Source organism: Dendrobates tinctorius, unplaced genomic scaffold (assembly GCF_039654945.1).
Source record: "Dendrobates tinctorius isolate UK_male_01 unplaced genomic scaffold, ASM3965494v1 ptg000028l, whole genome shotgun sequence".
Lineage (NCBI taxonomy): Eukaryota > Metazoa > Chordata > Amphibia > Anura > Dendrobatidae > Dendrobates > Dendrobates tinctorius.
Window position 1 is genome coordinate 38,082,994 of NW_027361696.1, and position 18,032 is coordinate 38,101,025.

The 18,032-nt window shown below is 40.9% G+C and overlaps 2 protein-coding genes across 2 annotated transcripts in view; both read right to left on the reverse strand.

The window, feature by feature from the left end:
* Positions 1-1,018: 1,018 nt before the first annotated feature.
* Positions 1,019-15,008, reverse strand: LOC141084976 (uncharacterized). The gene is made up of 4 exons (XM_073569904.1): positions 14,968-15,008; positions 11,834-11,908; positions 4,178-6,710; positions 1,019-1,029 (listed from the first exon to the last, which is right to left on the reverse strand). Exons 3-4 carry the CDS (start codon positions 6,354-6,356, stop codon positions 1,019-1,021), a joined length of 2,190 nt encoding a protein of 729 aa, XP_073426005.1. The 5' UTR covers positions 6,357-6,710; positions 11,834-11,908; positions 14,968-15,008.
* The window catches only part of LOC141084977 (myelin-associated glycoprotein-like), a 38,195-nt gene continuing 26,798 nt past the window's right edge, over positions 6,636-18,032 (reverse strand). The window contains exons 6-9 of the mRNA XM_073569905.1: positions 16,531-16,630; positions 15,201-15,231; positions 11,834-11,908; positions 6,636-6,710 (exon numbers count right to left, since the gene is read on the reverse strand). Of these exons, the coding sequence (XP_073426006.1) occupies positions 6,636-6,710; positions 11,834-11,908; positions 15,201-15,231; positions 16,531-16,630 (281 nt within the window). The remainder of the gene's footprint in view (positions 6,711-11,833; positions 11,909-15,200; positions 15,232-16,530; positions 16,631-18,032) is intronic.

The window sequence follows — 18,032 nt, forward strand, 5'->3', positions numbered from 1 at the left end:
TCACGCTACCCTCCTGCAGATAAGGGTAAGCGTGATAACTTGTCCTAAATTATGCTGCTCTCAAATTATTAAGCAAAAACCTTCAGATTTCCCTAAGTCTTGACGTTGTCGTTACATTGAAAAAAATAGTAAAATCCAAGCCACATTTGAATACAAAAATTTTTTATTTTACATGAATTAAAGGATTCATAATTTAATGATACAGGAAAGATGTATATCTTTGTACCGTGTTAGCCAGTAGATAGAAAAATATTCAGAATTGAGAGTCCTCAGTGGTTGATACCTTTAATGGCTAACTGAAAAGATGGTAACACATTGCAAGCTTTCAAGACTACTCAGGTCTCTTCATCAGGCATTGACCAATACAACATCTGAAGAATCACATATATATGCACAACACAGCACAGAAAAAATGCAATAGATAAGACAGGTGACATTTTTGTATGCCTGATCACAACAACACCATGGATATGAAATTACTGGTATTGAAAAGTAACTTCACATCTCAGAGAGACAGGAGGGTATGGGAGTATAAATTTATGATGACCTTTGACACTCTCAGTGCTGGAATGAATGTGTTGCATGGATTTATGTCTTTTTACATCAATTAAGGAATTTGCTCCTAAGACCTTGTGGGGGAATCACAACACATTAGGAGACCCCAATCAGAGGACAATAAAACATCCAGACTCCTTATCTATGAACTAGTCCAATATTTGTGTTTCTCCCTATCCCATAATGATAATTCTGCTTCACGTCACTTGTCTTATCTATTGCATTTTTTCTGTGCTGTGTTGTGCATATATATGTGATTCTTCAGATGTTGTATTAGTCAACGCCTGATGAAGAGACCTAAGTAGTCTCGAAAGCTTGCAATGTGTTACCATCTTTTCAGTTAGCCATTAAAAGGTATCAACCACTGAGGACTGTCAATTCTGAATATTTTTCATAATTTAATGAGATATTGAGGGTTTACATTTAAAGGCTATATACAACATTGTACTGGTTCTTATATTTTTCATTGGCTGCCTAAAAAGCAAAATTAAGAAACTATTTAAATGATTTTATTAAACACTAGCTCAAGAGCATGGCATTGCACGGGTATAGTAGCTAACTGTGGTTAGTTATAACAATTTATAATGATTATATCTATATATAAAACTGAGTGTATAGCCCCGCCCACTCTGCATAGCCAAACTCACTCTAATATCCCACATCATCCTGTCAGCCATAGCCACCGGACTACTACTCCTAATATCCCTCATCATCTCGTCAGCAACACCGAACTACTACCACTAATATCCCACATCATCCCGTCAGAGCCACCGGACTACTATCCCTAATATCCCACATTCTCCCATCAGCCAGAGCCACTGGACTACTACCACTAATATCCCACATCATCCGATCACAGCTGCCGGACTACTACCCCTAATATCCCACATAATCCCATCAGAGCCACCGGACTACTACCACTAATACCCACATCATCCCGTCAGAGCCACCGGACTACTACCCCTAAGATCCTACCACATCCTGTCCGAGCCACCGGACTACTACCCCTAATATCCCACATTATCCCATCAGAGACAATGTTGCCAGGTTGGCGCTGTTACACCGATTAAAATGATACCTGAGTTGGAGAAATCCGTCTTGTGTTTCTTTTTTTAATCAGTGTTTTAATTTTTAAGTTAATGAGATGCTTCATGCCAGACAAAGAGAAGTTCCTGATTCTGGGCTCCTCCTGAAGTCTGTGTCAGAGGTTGATCTGTGTCGGTACGGTAATAAATTGTGTTATTTCCAGCTTTACAGAAGGATGATAACACTATAGAAATGATAAGAATAATAGACCTCAGTTACCACAATTGTCTACAAGAAAAACTGTTGCTCATAGTGTGGTGCCCCTGAGGGTCCAGTCGCCACAGAGGTACTGCATCTCATCCAGAGGTGTGGTATCCCACCCGCAGGTAAGGAGGGGGCACCACTTGGGACTCCTAACACTCGCACCCAACACACACCAGGTTAGTCAGGGCATCTGGGCGTACCCTGCGGGAAGATGGCCTCATCACAGGCTGGCTAGGAAAGGGTGTTGGGGAGTTAGTGGGGAAGGTAGGTAGAAGGGGAGGAGCTTAGGAAGTGGAGTGATTTAGGACATCCAATCAGTGACAGTGAGGTGACAGTTAGTGGGGGGAGTTAGTGTGAGGTAAACAGAAGATTGTTCCTGGAAAGATCCAGTCAGTTGGTGGCAGGACAGTGGAAGAGTAGGACTGACGCGAGAGGAGTGAGGGTCAGAGAAGCAAGAAACATCTTGAGTATGCTCCCAGATAGGAAAGAATGGGTCCTTGGGGCACAGGTAGTGCGATAAGCCACCCATGGGGCCCGCATCCCGGAAGAGAAGGATCAGGCCACAGTGGGGGAGCTGGCCCCTGAGGCTAGTGGAGAACTACAAGGCTCAGCTAGAGAGCCGGAGGCTGAGGTGACTGCAAGTACCTCAGCCATATCCACATATACTTCCCAAAAAAGAAGCTATAAAGGATCCCGGGGCCTGACCCACGTCGCCCGGTGTGATCTGTGACTGCCTGCTTGGGACACTGCTCGTGAAGGCGCAGGGCAGGAAAGAAGGGAGAGATCAGCGCAGCAACACGGCCTAGAGAGGAGACATAAAGAGAAGTCCTGAAACGGTGTCACCAATTTACCTGAGAGTTGGCTGGACCCCTCCCCCGAAGGACACAGTGCCAAGCGAGTCATCGTGTGCACAAGAATTGTGAGTAAAAACCCAGAAACTGCACCCAACTGTGTCCTTCGTGTTATTAACATCTCGCCTGCTTTACACCGCATTCACCATCACCGTCACCGGCTCAACTGCTCTGGGACACAGCTCTGCCTGTGGAGAGCTTCACCATCTCTGCTGCCGTAACACCGTCCCAGTGGATCTGCATTGCAGTGTTGGCTACCCATTGCCGAATACCACAGGTGGTGTCACGATTCCCCTTTCCCTATGATTATCCTACCATCTTCCCCCCCTTCCCCTCATTGAACTTCCACCTTCATTGGACACCCAGGGCCACGGATCGGGTCACTATCACCACTGTAACACACTTACTCTTTAATAGAGCCTGACCAGCCCGGTACCGAGTAATACTCGGCTCTGAAGGGCGCTCCAATAGCAACCAATCGCAGCTCAACTTTCACCTTTTAAACAGCTCTGGTGAAATGAAAGATGCTTAGTGATTGGTTGCTATGGGCAACACAGGCAGTGTAACCTGTTGTGGTCTAGAAGATGTGCCTATAAAATAGATATATTAGATATTTATTATATACAGTAGATTAGATATTTATTATATATGCATATATTAGATATTTATTATGCGGGGCTTTGCGTGTGGAATGAGTGTGGCTATGTGGAGTGGGCTGGGCTATGTGGGGTGGGCGGACTTGATACACACATACACACACTAATTTTTATATATATATAGATGTAACACCATTTTTCTGCTATAGAGAATGTATGCCCATCGCATAGCTATTTATAGTACAAATTCTGACACATATCCACCAAATCTCTACTTGGCTGTGACAGCTCCTCCTTAAATGCCCTTTCCTTATTTCACTGTTATAGTTAAGGTTGCACATGGCAGAACAGAATGTGAAGAGGGGGAAAGCATCTACAGTATGTTCAATCAATCAATCAATCAATCAAATTTATTATCGCCAAGTACATATTACATATATACAAGGAATTCTTTGTGGCAAAGAGGCAACATAATATATAACAACAGATACAACAAGTAACATCTAACAAGACAGATACAGTATATAGTCTACACATGACGATTTAATTGTTGAACAGAGAGTGGATAGAAGCTGTTCATATGGCGGTTGGTACTGCATTTGGGGACTCTGAAGCGACGTCCTGAAGGGAGTAGTTGGAATGAGGAGTGTCCCGGGTGAGAGGGATCGGATGAAATTTTCAATGCGTGGGATCGAATACTCTTATCATAAAGATCCTGGATTTTAGGCAGGGGGGAGCCTATAATTCTCTCTGCTGTTCTGAAAGTCCTTTGTAAGCGGAGTTTGTCATGCGCAGTGGCTCCCCCATACCAGACTATCAGAGAGGAACAAATCACAGATCTGATGACAGCATTAAAGAATAAGATCAGCAGATTCTTAGACAAACCATATCTTTTCAGCTGACGCAGGAAGAACATCCTCTGTTGTGCTTTTCTTATAACAGCATCCACGTTTTTCCCCCATTTAAGATCATGAGAGATGATAACACCAAGGAATTTGGTCTCTGTGACCCTAAGAACCACTTCGTCATGGATGTAGATTGGAAGTATCTCATGTTGATCTTTCCTAAAATCCACAACCATCTCAGCAGTTTTTTTAGTGTTGAGTACAAGATTATTGGCTTTACACCAGTCACATATTCTTTCCACCTCACTCCGATACAAGTCTTCAGCATTTCCCCTGATGAGACCAATCAGTGTCATATCATCGGCAAATTTCAAGATTTTTACTGAGTCTGCTGAAGAGATGCAATCATTCGTATAGAGAGAAAACAGTAACGGGGACAAAACACACCCCTGAGGTGCCCCGATGTTTGTGACCAAGGCGTCCGAAGTGAATGGTCCAACTTTTACACTCTGTATCCTGGCTGTCAGGAAGTTATAAATCCACAAGCATAAGTTGAGAGGGACTCCAAGAGCTACCATTTTCTTATGAAGTAAATTCGGATCAATGGTATTGAACGCTGAGCTAAAGTCCATGAAAAGAATCCGGACATATGAGTGCCGTTCATCTGTATGATCCAAAATGTACTTCAGTGCCAGATTGACAGTGTCGTTTGCCGAACGATTCTCCTTATAGGCAAACTGAAGCGGGTCCCATAGCTTCTGCGTGAATTTTATCAGGTGGGACATCATAATTCTTTCGAAGACTTTCATAGCTACAGATGTGAGTGCTACTGGTCTATAGTCGTTCAACTCAGAGGATCCCACTTTCTTGGGGACAGGGATAATTGTGGAATTTTTCCAACACTGAGGTACAACGCACTCTTTCAGTGACACATTGTATATATTTGTCAGTATAGGGGCAAGCTGGGTAGCACATACTTTCAGACACATTGGAGATACACCATCAGGGCCAGGTGCCTTTTTGACCTTAAGTCCCTTCAGGATGCGTATCACCTCTGCCTCGGAGATCACTACTTGGGTGTTGCACAATGAATGATCTTTATATGAACAGACTGAGGAGCTTAGAGATGAATAGCCACTGTGTGTAGAGCTTGCCTCAAATCTGCAGTAGAATTCATTTAACTCTGCTGCCAGACTTCTGCTGGGGTTCACTATAGTGGGGTGGCTTTTATAAATGGTGACCTCTCTTAATCCTCTCCATGCAGATCTAGTATCTTTTGATGAGAACCTTTCCTCCAGAATCTTTGCATACTCGTGTTTGGCTAACTTGATCTCTTTAGATAGCGAGTTCCTAAGTTTCTTGAATTCAGTAATATCGCCTGCTTTATAAGCCTCCTCTTTTCTCTTACGGATCAACCTGACTTTATTTGTAAACCACGGCTTGTTGTTTCCCCGAAAGTGGACAGATTTGGATGGAATAAACGTGTCTTCACAAAAACGGATATATGAGGACACTGCATCAACCCATTCATCCAGACCCGAGCATGTTTCCTGGAATACCTCCCAGTCCGTGCATTCAAAGCATGCTTGCAGTTGCAATTTTGCCTCCTCAGACCATGTCTTCTTTGTATAAACTGTAGGTTTGGATGTTTTCAACCTTTGCCTGTAGGCTGGAATTAAATGAATTAGACAATGATCTGAAAAGCCCACTGCTGCTCTCCTCACTGCCCTGTAGGCCCCTTTTAAGACAGTATAGCAGTGATCAAGCGTGTTGTTCTCTCTCGTGAAGCAGTTTATATGTTGAGTAAATTTGGGGAGATCCAGGTTGAGTTTTCCTTTGTTAAAGTCCCCCATTACGATCACAAATGCTTCAGGAGATCCTTTCTCCCATTCTGATATTTTGCAAGCTAATTCACCAATAGCAGCTTTAACAGATGCTTGAGGGGGAATATATACTGCAACCAGAACCATAGATGAAAACTCTCTTGGAGCGTAAAATGGTCTACAATTGAGTGCAAGGTACTCTAGATCTGGAGAGCAACCTTTTCCCAGTATGTTAACATCACAGCACCATGTTCTGAGAAAAGGCAGGAAAAACAGGTAGTAGATAGGGTGGAAAGCACTTAAAGTGGAAATTCCTTCAGGAAAGAAGCTGTACTCATACATGAGAACTAGTGCAGACAACAGCAACTCTAAAACACAGACCTTCAATCTGGCCATGGTACACCAGTATAGAAAATTCTAAACTTAGGAGAAAGCTGCAATCTGTAAATATGGGGTCTGAAAATGAATAAAGATTGCAGTTAGGAATATAGTGTGATTTTTACGTTACTAACGATAACCACTAACGAGTAAAAATATTTTTTTCAAAGGTGTTCAATTTAGCCCCTTTGCAATGCTACCTAGGTTTCAACGACTCCAAAATGTTGTGAGAGCAATCTGTGATTTTTTTTTCTTTTTTTTTTTAAGTAAATAATTTTAAGGTTTTTTCAATTTTTCTTATTTTACATTCTCATATGGATAAGCCGCACCCAGATGTCGACCTTTGAAGATGATGTGCATGGATTTCTCAGGCTGTAAAGTAAAAGAAAATAGAGTGAATTATAGACTTTATTAATTAATATATTATTAATACTCAAAGGTAATTTAATAATTTAATGAATATTAAGGCAATTAATGTTTAGAAAAGTTCGTATTAATTTTTTCCAATGATGAATATGAAAACTAAAATGTTTTTTAACCCCTTCACCCCCAAGGGTGGTTTGCACGTTCATGACCGGGCCAATTTTTACAATTCTGACCACTGTACCTTTATGAGGTCATAACTCTGGAACGCTTCCATGGATCCTGGTGATTCTGACATTGTTTTCTCGTGACATATTGTACTTCATGATAGTGGTAAAATTTCATTCAAATAACTTGCGTTTATTTGTGAAAAAAAACGGAAATTTGGCAAAAATTTTGAAAATTTCGCAATTTTCCAACTTTGAATTTTTATGCCCTTAAATCACAGAGATACGGCACACAAAAAACTTGATAACTAACATTTCCCACATGTTTACTTTACATCAGCACAATTTTGTAACCAAAATTTTTTTTTGTTAGGAAGTTATAAGGGTTAAAAGTTGACCAGCGATTTCTCATTTTTACAACACCATTTTATTTTTAGGACCACATCACATTTGAAGCCACTTTGAGGGGTCTATATGATAGAAAATACCCAAAAGTGACACCATTCTAAAAACTGCACCCCTTAATGCTCAAAACCACATTCAAGAAGTTTATTAACCCTTTAGGTGCGTCACAGGAATTTTTTTGAATATTTAAAAAAAAATGAACATTTAACTTTTTTTCACAAAAAAAAATACTTCAGGTTCAATTTTTTTTATTTTACCAAGGGTAACAGGAGAAATTGGACTGCAAAAGTTATTGTGCAATTTGTCCTGAGTACGCTGATACCTGATTTGTGGGGGGAAACGACTGTTTCGGCGCATGGCAGAGCTCAGAATGGAAGGAGCGCCGTTTGACTTTTTCAATGCAAAATTGGCTGGAATTCAGATCGGACGCCATGTCACGTTTGGAGAGTCCCTGATGTACCTAAACAGTGGAAACCCCCTACAAGTGACCCCATTTTGGAAACTAGACCCCCAAGGAACTTATCTAGATATGTGGTGAGAACTTTGAACCCACAAGGGCTTTACAGAAGTTTATAACGTACAGCGGTACAATTAAAAAAATCATATTTTTTCCACAAAAATGATCTTTTCACCCCAATTTTTATTTTCCCAAGGGTAACAGGACCCTAAAAGTTATTGTGCAATTTGTCCTGAGTATGCTGATACCCCACATGTGGGGGTAAACCACTATTTGGGCGCATGGCAGAGCTCGGAAAGGAAGCAGCGCCATTTGACGTTTTTGACTGGAATTGAGATCGGACATCATGTCGCGATTGGAAAACCCCTGATGTACCAAAACAGTGGAAACCCCCCACAAATGACACCATTTTGGAAACCAGACCCCCTAAGGAACTTATCTAGATGTGTGGTGAGAACTTTGAACCCCCAAGGGCTTCACAGAAGTTTATAACATAAAGCCGTACAATTAAAAAATCATATTTTTTCCACAAAAATGATCTTTTCACCCTCAATTCTTATTTTTCCAAGGGTAACAGCACCCTAAAAGTTATTGTGCAATTTGTCCTGAGTACGCTGATACCCCACATGTGGGGGTAAACCACTATTTGGGCGCATGGCAGAGCTCGGAAGGGAAGCAGCGCCATTTGACATTTTTGGCTGGAATTGAGATCGGACACCATGTCGCGATTGGAAAACCCCTGATGTACCTAAACAGTGGAAACCCCCCACAAATGACACCATTTTGTAAACTAGACCCCCCAAGGAACTTATCTAGATGTGTGGTGAGCACTTTGAACCCCCCAGTGCTTCACAGAAGTTTATAACGCCCGGGCGTGAAAATAAAAAATTCGTATTTTTTCCACAAACATGATCTTTTAGTCACCATTTTTTTATTTTCCCAAGGGTAACAGGAGAAATTGGACCCCAAAAGTTGTTGTCCAATTTGTCCTGAGTATGCTGATGCCCCATATGTGGGAGAAAACTACTGTATGGGCACACGTCGGGGCTCGGAAGGGAAGTAGTGACGTTTTGGAATGCAGACATTGATGGAATGGTCTGCGGGTGTCATGTTGCCTTTGGAGAGCCCCTGATGTACCTAAACAGTGGAAACACCCACAAATGACCCCATTTTGGAAACGAGAACCCCTAAGGAACTTATCTAGATGTGTGGTGAGCACTTTGAACCCCCAAGGGCTTCACAGAAGTTTATAATGCCCGGGCATGAAAATAAAAAAATCGTATTTTTTCCACAAACATGATCAATTAGTCCCCAATTTTTTCATTTTCCCAAGGGAAACAGGAGAAATTGGACCCAAAATTTGTTGTCCAATTTGTCATGAGTATGCTGACACCCCATATGTGGTAGAAAACTACTGTATGGACACACGTCGGGGCTCGGAAGGGAAGCAGTGCCATTTTGGAATGCAGACTTTGATGGAATGGTCTGCGGGTGTCATGTGCGTTTGGAGAGCCCCTGATGTACCTAAACTATTGAAACTCCCCACAAGTGACCCCATTTTGGACACTAGACCCCCCACGGAACTTATCTAGATGTGTGGTGAGCACTTTGAACCCCCAAGTGCTTCACAGAAGTTTATAACGCTCGGACGTGAAAATAAAAAAATCATTTTTTTCCACAAAAATTATATTTTTGCCCCCAATTTTTTATTTTCCTAAGGGTAACAGGAGAAATTGGACCCCAAAAATTGTTTTGCAATTTGTCCTGAGTAGGCTGATATCCTACAATGGGGGGTAAAACACTGTTTGGGCGCATGGCAGAGCTTGGAAGGGAAGGAGCACCATATGACTTTTTCAACTCAGAATTGGCTGGAATTGAGATCAGACGCAATGTTGCATTTGGAGAGCCCCTGATATGCCCAAACAGTGGAAACCCCCAATTCTAACTCCAACCCGAACCCCAACACACCCCTAACCCTAATCTCAGCCCTAACCCTAGCCCTAACCCAAGCCCTAACCCTAGCCCTAACCCTAACCCTAGCCCTAACCCTAACCCGAGCCCTAACCCTAGCCCTAACCCTAACCCTAATGGAAAAATGGAAATAAATACATTTTTTTAATTTTATTATTTTTCCCTAACTAAGGGGGTGATAACGGGGGGTTTGATTTACTATTTATGGCAGTTTTTATGTTTGCCGGCTGTCGCACGCTAAAGGACGCTTTTTATTGCAAAAATAGTTTTTGCATCACCACATATTGAGAGCTATAATTTTTCCGTATTTTGACCCACCGAGTCATGTGAGGTCTTATTTTTTGCGGGACGAGTTGACGTTTTTATTGGTACCATTTTCGGGCACGTGACATTTTTGGATCGCTTTTTATTCCGATTTTTGGGACGCAGAATGAACAAAAACCAGCGTTTCATGAATTTCCTTTGGGGGAGTGCGTTTACACCGTTCTGCGTACGGTAAAATTGATAAAGCAGTTTTATTCTTTGGGTCAGTCCAGTTACAGTGATACCTCATTTAGGTCGTTTTTTTATGTTTTGTCGGTTTTATGCAATGAAAACTATTTTATATAAAAAATAATTATTTTTGCATCACTTTATTCTGTGAGCTATAACTTTTTTATTTTTTTGCTGATGATGCTGTGTGGTGGCTTGTTTCTTGCGGGACAAGATGACGTTTTCAGCGGTACCATGGATATTTATATGCGTCTTTTTGATCGCGCGTTATTGCACTTTTTGTTTGGCTGTATGATAATAAATCATTATTTTTTGCTCCGTTTTTTATTTTTATTTTTTAAGGGGTTCGCTAAAGGGGTTAACTAATGGGACAGTTTTATAGGGCGGGTCGTTACGGACGCGGCGATACCTAATATGTGTACTTTTATTGTTTTGGGTTTTTTTTATTTTCAAAAAATCAATTTATTGGGGAATATTTTTTTTTTTTTTACTAATTTATTTGGCGATTTTTTTTAAATTATTTTTACACTTTTTTTTTATTTTTTTTTTACTTTATTGCATAGTCCCCGGTGGGACATCACTGCCCTGTGACAGATCGCTGATCTGTCACATCACAGATCACTGTGACAGATCAGCAATCTGTCACAGGCAGTGCCGAAGGCTTCCTCATGCCTGCGCTTTGCAGGCACTGAGGAAGCCAGCTTCCTGCAGGCCCCCGAAGGCCCCCGTCGCCATCTTGGATTCGGGGGCCTGGAGGAAAGGAGCCCCCTGCAGCAGCGCTGCACATTGCGCTGCCGTGGGGGGGCGCAGGGAAGCACGGAGGGAGCCCCCTCCCTGCCGATGCTTCCCTTTAACTCCCGATACACCGCGATCGTGTTTGATCGCAGTGTGCAAGGGGTTAACGTGTCAGGGGCGGTCCGTGACCGCCCCTGACACATTGTGCCGGGTGTCAGCTGTAATAATCAGCTGACACCCGGCCGCGATCAGCGGCGCTCACCACGTGGGCGCTGCTGATCGCGGTAGACGTACTATCCCGTCCATGGGCATAGGGGCCCGGGTCCCATGGACGGGATAGTATGTCGGATGTCAGGAAGGGGTTAATACCTCAAACATTATATAAAATATGTAATACAAATGAGTGATTTCAATAAGACATACTGTAACTCTCCGATGATACTTTTTATTTAGTTGTTGGCAGTTGACACTACAAGATCTTTTCCAACCTCTCATCATATAAGAAGCCTCCATCATTTGTAATAGTCTCGTTGTCGTCTCTGAACGGACTCTAACTTCCGAAAATCCTTTTTAGAATGTGGAGCCCAAAATTTTAACTCTATTGAAGAAGTAGCCTTATGAATGATTTATAGAGGGGTAATAATACACTAGGATCACAGGAATTTATCTCTCTTTTTATACACCCCTAAAATCTTGTTTGCTTTTGCAGCTACTGCCTGACATTGAGTACTGCTGCTCATTTTTTCCCTGTGGCCAATATGCTGTTCACACATAATTTAAATGCTATTTATGTACAGATTAAGCTTATATCTGCAAGTAAATAACATTTGTGGACATGTCAGGTTTCCTTTAAGTAGACTTTGCAAAAAGTTATTTTGAATCATCATACATTGTTATATAGTTACCTGTAATTGATTATAGTCACTGGCAATATCGCTTTTCACCAGGTCAGTGTATATGTGATTTGGAGACATTTCAGTCTGAAAAAAAAAGAATTGATAAAAATGACGGTTAAGTGAGAAATGTACAATTCCGAGAATCGGTCATTGTGAACCTTGCTATTAGTTGTATTAAAAAGCCTTGCTTTGCTGTCCTTATTCTGACATTGCCACTGCAAGGAGGAGCTTTTTTGAAGAGGCAGTTATTTATATAGTTAAATATTTTTCAATTCATTTTAGAATAAATGCATGAGCGAAAGCACAAACATTTGTTGCAGGTCCTGGCCTAGTTTGAAGAGATCCGGGGTTTAAGAAGAGTGAGTACCATGCAGTTGAGATGTCTAAAATGGGGGACAGCCGGCTGCCATCTTGCTGAGTTTGCATGATGTAAATGACCCAAAAAATCTGCATTCTGGGGAATATGGATTTTTTTGTAATTTTTTTAAATTCAAGTAGAAGTATGTTCCACTTGAAGAAATTCACCCAACTCTTTACAGCAGGTGCAATTGAACATTCTTATTTTATGGTATGATGATGTCTGGAACTGGAGTTATATGTCGGAAGCACTCATCCCCTCACTCTTTATAATGTGTCTGCAACAATTCCCCCGTTCCTTATAGTGTTTTCACACAAATCTCCCACCCATATTGTGTTTGCACCAATCCCCTGAATCCCCATCTTCAGTGTGTCCTCAACAATCCACACTCTGCTCCTCAAAGTGTGTCATCAAAAATCCCTCCTAGCATTGTGTCACCACCAATCCCCACACCCCCTCACTCCATATACCGTGTCCTCACCAATACTGTGTCTGTCTTGCTCCTCATGTTGTCTTAAATTTCCTTTCCCTTCTCCAATTACAGTAAATCTTTGGTGTCTTCAGCTCCAGGGAAGTGCTTACCAGACTGATGCTCACCACGCTGCTGCGATGCTGAAGAGGAACATCATCAGTATGATTAGCTGAACTGGTTGCGCTGCTGCCATCGTCCTGACCCGGATGTGCCATCATTCACTGCTTCAATTGTGCTCCCATTTGAGAGATGCAAGTTTAATTGACTACTTCTCTAAGTTGTCTTTCAGCTTGCCTGCCAGCACAGGGAACGTCCATCTCCCACTCCAGAGGAGGGTGGCAAAATGCAACCGCCGGGTAGACACCTCAGACCACCGCCTCCGGTGGCTTGACAGTGCCCCTTGCCCTTCAGACACTATCCAGGATGTGCAAAAATGGCTGGGATTTCCTACTGCAGCTGCACATGGGAGATCGCTGTGCATACGCAGGAATGTCCCAGCCATAGTTACAGCTACAAGTTTGGACTTAGTGTGAGGATGCCCGAGGTTTCAATGTGCAGCAGTGGTAAGATGGGGCTCAAAGCACTGTACGGGAACAGTGAGCAGTGGAGATGAGCAATGAGATGACTATTGGCTGTTTCAATTTTTTACTACATCTAATGCTTATTAAGTTCTGGGGTCTCTTCAGATCTTAGACCAAAACCTAAAACATTTATTTTGTGCCGAATAAATTTGGTGCAAACTGAATTTCCCATTAAAATTGTCACGGCGTGACTAGGGGATAGCAAGTGTGCTCCTATACCAACCCTCAGGCTAGGAGGGTCTCCACCTACCTCTTTCTCCAGAATTACCCCTGAAGGTGGGGATGCTTGGGCCTTGTTCCTTACTATGCTCCTAAACAGCACTAGTCAATAAAGTGTATGGAGGAAATATAAACAGGAGAGACAGAGCAAAACAGAAGCACAGACACACTGCACAGTCTGAGGGAAATACACTAAGGAATAAAAGTGTAAAGCCCATGAGGCAATAAAGCAACATAAAGATAGCTAAGGAAAAAGGAAAGTGTTAAGCAAACACCACTCACAACAACTTTGGACATAATCACTAGTAACCAGGATGTGTCCACCTCTCCAAACCTGGATAGAGAAACTACTGCTGGCATCAACTACATATCAGAGCAAGCTTAAATAGGGAAACAGCAGACATGACTGGTTTTCCTGCAGAATATAGCCAAAGGTAATCAACAACCTCAGCTCTGCAAATATTTAACTTGCTATCCTGGTTAGGAACTGTAGCTCTTTGAGTTGATGCCTGAGTAATTCTACACTGATCATAGCTAACAATGGAGTTACAAGGAGGAATGTAAGAATCTGTGGAATTCAAAGACCTTGACGCCACCATGACAGTGGGTGAAGATTAAGAAAACCTCCTTCTGACAAAAATCTTTTGCAATTGGCAAATGTGAATTTCATCAAATCCACTCTTCTCTAGTTTATATTATTAAATTTGGCATTTTTTTCTTAAAGGGTAACATTACTATCAGGAAACGTTTCATAATAAGCTGTCCTGTGTGTACTTGAGGAATTACTTGTATTCTACATTTTTACCAATTGTGCTCTCTGCAGGTCCTATCTCTAAATGTGATTTTCATTCTTAGCTGGTAGGAGATTAGCTGCTAAGAACTCTCCCAAACACAGCACACAAATACTAGGTTTTAATTTCTTAGCAACCAAAAAGATGCAGTAGCATGGAAGACTTTATACAGCAGTACTGATCATTGTAGATGTGTGAGGCAAAAGACTTGCTAGAAAGCTCAGCACAATCTTTTTGTTTTTCCCAACAAGCTATTTTCTCACTTTTCACTTCTTTCCACTTTCCTCTCTATAAAGCATAATAGGTTGTGTAAGTTAACCCTTCACTCTGCTGGCAGAATCGATCTGTATTTTCAAAGTGAACAGAGGTGTGGGAGAAATGGCTCATATGGGAATAGCTGTAGGAGAAGACTAGCTGCTAAGAACTCTTCCAAACATGGCACACAAAGAGGAATACTAAGTTTTAATTTCTTAGCACACAAAAAGAAACATCAGTATCATGGAAGACTTTATACAGCAGTAGTGATCACTGTAATGTGTGAGGCAAAACTCTTCACTCTGCTGGCAGAAATTATCTGTATTTTCAAAGTGAATAGGGGTAGGGGAGAAATGGCTCATATGTGGATAAAGAAACTGATTTTTCTGTTACAATATTTTACAAAGTTCCTAATGTTCTAAGGTTGCTTGGTTTATGAAATCATCATCTTGATTTGTTGCTCATACCTGTCCTTCTGTGATGTTGGTGCTTGTGGAGTTCCCAGGCTGTGAAGTAACGGAAGAAATAGTAAATGATAGCGATCATCAATTAGTAATATATTAGCAATAATCATAACTTTTAGCTTTTAAGAAAATAATATGATTGATGTGAAAACTTTTATATTTTCTCTTAATGCCACAAACAAAAAATCAAAAGAGGAAAATAATTAGTAGATAGCATAGCACTCAGTGACACATGCCTCATTGCTTGTCAATTTCTGGCTTCTTTTTCTATGAAAACAAAAAATGAATCACAATTGTTAATGCTAATACGTTCTAATAGTGAATAAAGGAAACAAGAAAATGCATATATCAAACATTGTATAACAAAAACATAGACAAAGTATAATGATGGTCAGTAATCTCTGCAAGTTTTCCTTCAGAGACATTTATAGCATTAGTGATGTCAGAGCTAACTCCCAGCCGTAGATGGCACAATCATAGTAAGCCTCTTGGTTACTACAGATCTGCTGAATTACCCCCAAACCCAGTAGACCCTGTCTTCTGTCAGTTTTTTTTCTTCCCAGTGCTAATACAAGTCCTGAGTATAGTTGAGTAAATATGTTTGGAATCGGTCAACGAATCTGAAGTTGCCATATTCGTGCCGTATTAGTACCTTAGTCGTGCTGAATTTATGTTTGACGATCGATTCCGATCATTCCTACTCCCATTGACTCCAATGATGTGCGGCTGTGTTCGGCGAATATTGCTAAAACAGTATTCACCGCCGATCATAATCGGAACTGAATTTATAAAAATTCTCTCAACTCTAGTCCTGAGTAATGATACCTTTTACGGGAAATTGCAAAACATTAAGTTGAGAAAAAGAAAATGTAAAGTTCAGTGATAAAACTAATGAAGAAAAAAATGTAGTGGCATATCTTCAAAAAATGTTTTATTTTGTTTTTTTTTTCTCTATAAAACCATCTTTAGGGCACATCCATATTTCCATATCAATCAGTCCGAGATCAGACCACAATGCAAAGACTGGTCGATGGGTCTTCCGACTTACAAGTGACCACTTCATATATTTTTATTCAGTGGTCACGTTAGGGTCGGATAGATCTTACATTGCAGTCCAATCTATATCTGATTTATACGGTCGCCTGAATGCAACTTTGAAGAGACTTAGGCTATGAGCACACGCTGCGGATTCCGCTGCGTTTTTTCCACGCGGAAACGCAGGTAAAACTGCAGGTAAAGTGACCTGCGGTTTTGCTGCATTTTGGCCTGCGGTTTTGCCCTGCGGTTTCACACCTCTACTATGTTAAAGGTGTGAAACCGCAGCAGAATCCGCAGAAATAATTAACATGCTGCGGAAAAAAACCCGCAGCAAAACCGCGCAGAAAAAAACGCAGCGTGAGCACTGCGGTTTTGAAAACCCATAGGCTAACATGGTAAAGTACCATGTCTGCGGAACTGCTGCGGTTCCGCAGGGCCAAAACCGCAGCAGAACCGCAGCAAAAACCGCAGCGTGTGCACATAGCCTTATAAAGAGAAGACGTGATATTGATTAGTAATATACACTACCTCCAATAAAAGTAGACAATAAATGCAAGCAGTAGTAGTAGCAGGCAAACTGTTCCAATCGTTGCTGGAAGAACAATGCTACTAACGTTGGAGCTTTTATCTGTAAATAAATACAATATATAATAGGCGAACATATGATGAACTTATAATTATAAATTATAATTTCGGTCCAACACCGCGAGAATCTGTAACATTGTGCCAAAAATCTGACATTTGTGATTTGTAACCTGTTATGTGTTTTATGTGCTTTATACACTATGTTTGCCTTTTTCTGAAGAAGGGGCTTGGCTTTTAGGGAACGAAGGGTTGTCTATCTTTCAGCACTGTGTGTAAATCTTGTAAGTCAATGAGTGTAAATTTAGACTAAACAGCCTAAGGATGCACCAGATATATTAAACAGCATGAAACACTAAGATGAATTTAAGACTCTTTATTTGTGGATAGAAATGAAGAATAAAATATCACGATAGACACATGGTGGTTAAAACATCTACGCATTTCAGGTTCGCAACATCCTCTTCCTGAAACATGTAGATGTTTTAATCATGTCTCGATCATATAACTTAATCTTCATATGGCACGTGTATCTACCCAAAAATAAAGATTATGTAAAAAAGGAGCAATCAGCTCACCTGTCCAGGTTCAACGCAAAATACTCCAGTAATAGTAACAGTCCAAACAATAGTCGGAACTCACATCGTCTTAAAAGAATTTATTTGAAACAGTAGTATAAAAGGCATTACAAATGGTTGAACACAACAACACAAAAATTAAAAAGGAAGAAAAAGGCACGAAAAAAGAAATATCCTCTGTGCTTCCAGGCAACATGTTTCAGACCTGCATGAGCCTTTGTCAAGTAAAGGATCATGCAGGTCTGAAACATGTTGGCTGGGAGCACAGCGGATATTTCTTTTTTTGTGCCTTTTTTACTACTCGATGAATAAAGCAATTTATTTAAGATGTTAGTGCTGAATATAGTTTGGACTGCTGCACAAGTAAAGATCCTGCACATTGTTGTAGCTGGACTTTCTACTTCTTTCACGAATTCTGAGCCTAGACGTCTGCTCATTGACAGAACTACCAAGCACACGATACACCCCAGTCTACATGAATTCACAAGGTTCCAACCAATGTCTTATTTAAAAAACTGAGAATGTAAATTAATGTGTATGCACAATGTAACACATGACCATTAACCAGAGAAAACAAAAAGCAAAAAACACAAATATCCTGAAATAAAAAGTAAAAAATAAACTGCAAATAATGCATAAATGTAATAATAATAATAAGGTTATTTAGTAAACATAATTTTGATCAAAATAATGTACAAGCCATCCCGCCACGTCACGGCAACCCTTATGGGACAGTCCTACTCTAGTATTTAAAACCTTTTCACTTGCCAAGTGGCGTGAATGTGAACAAGGATCGAGGGACTGACACACTAGTGTTAATATGCACTTACATTGTGCATGCACAATAATTTATGTTCTCAGTTGAGACTT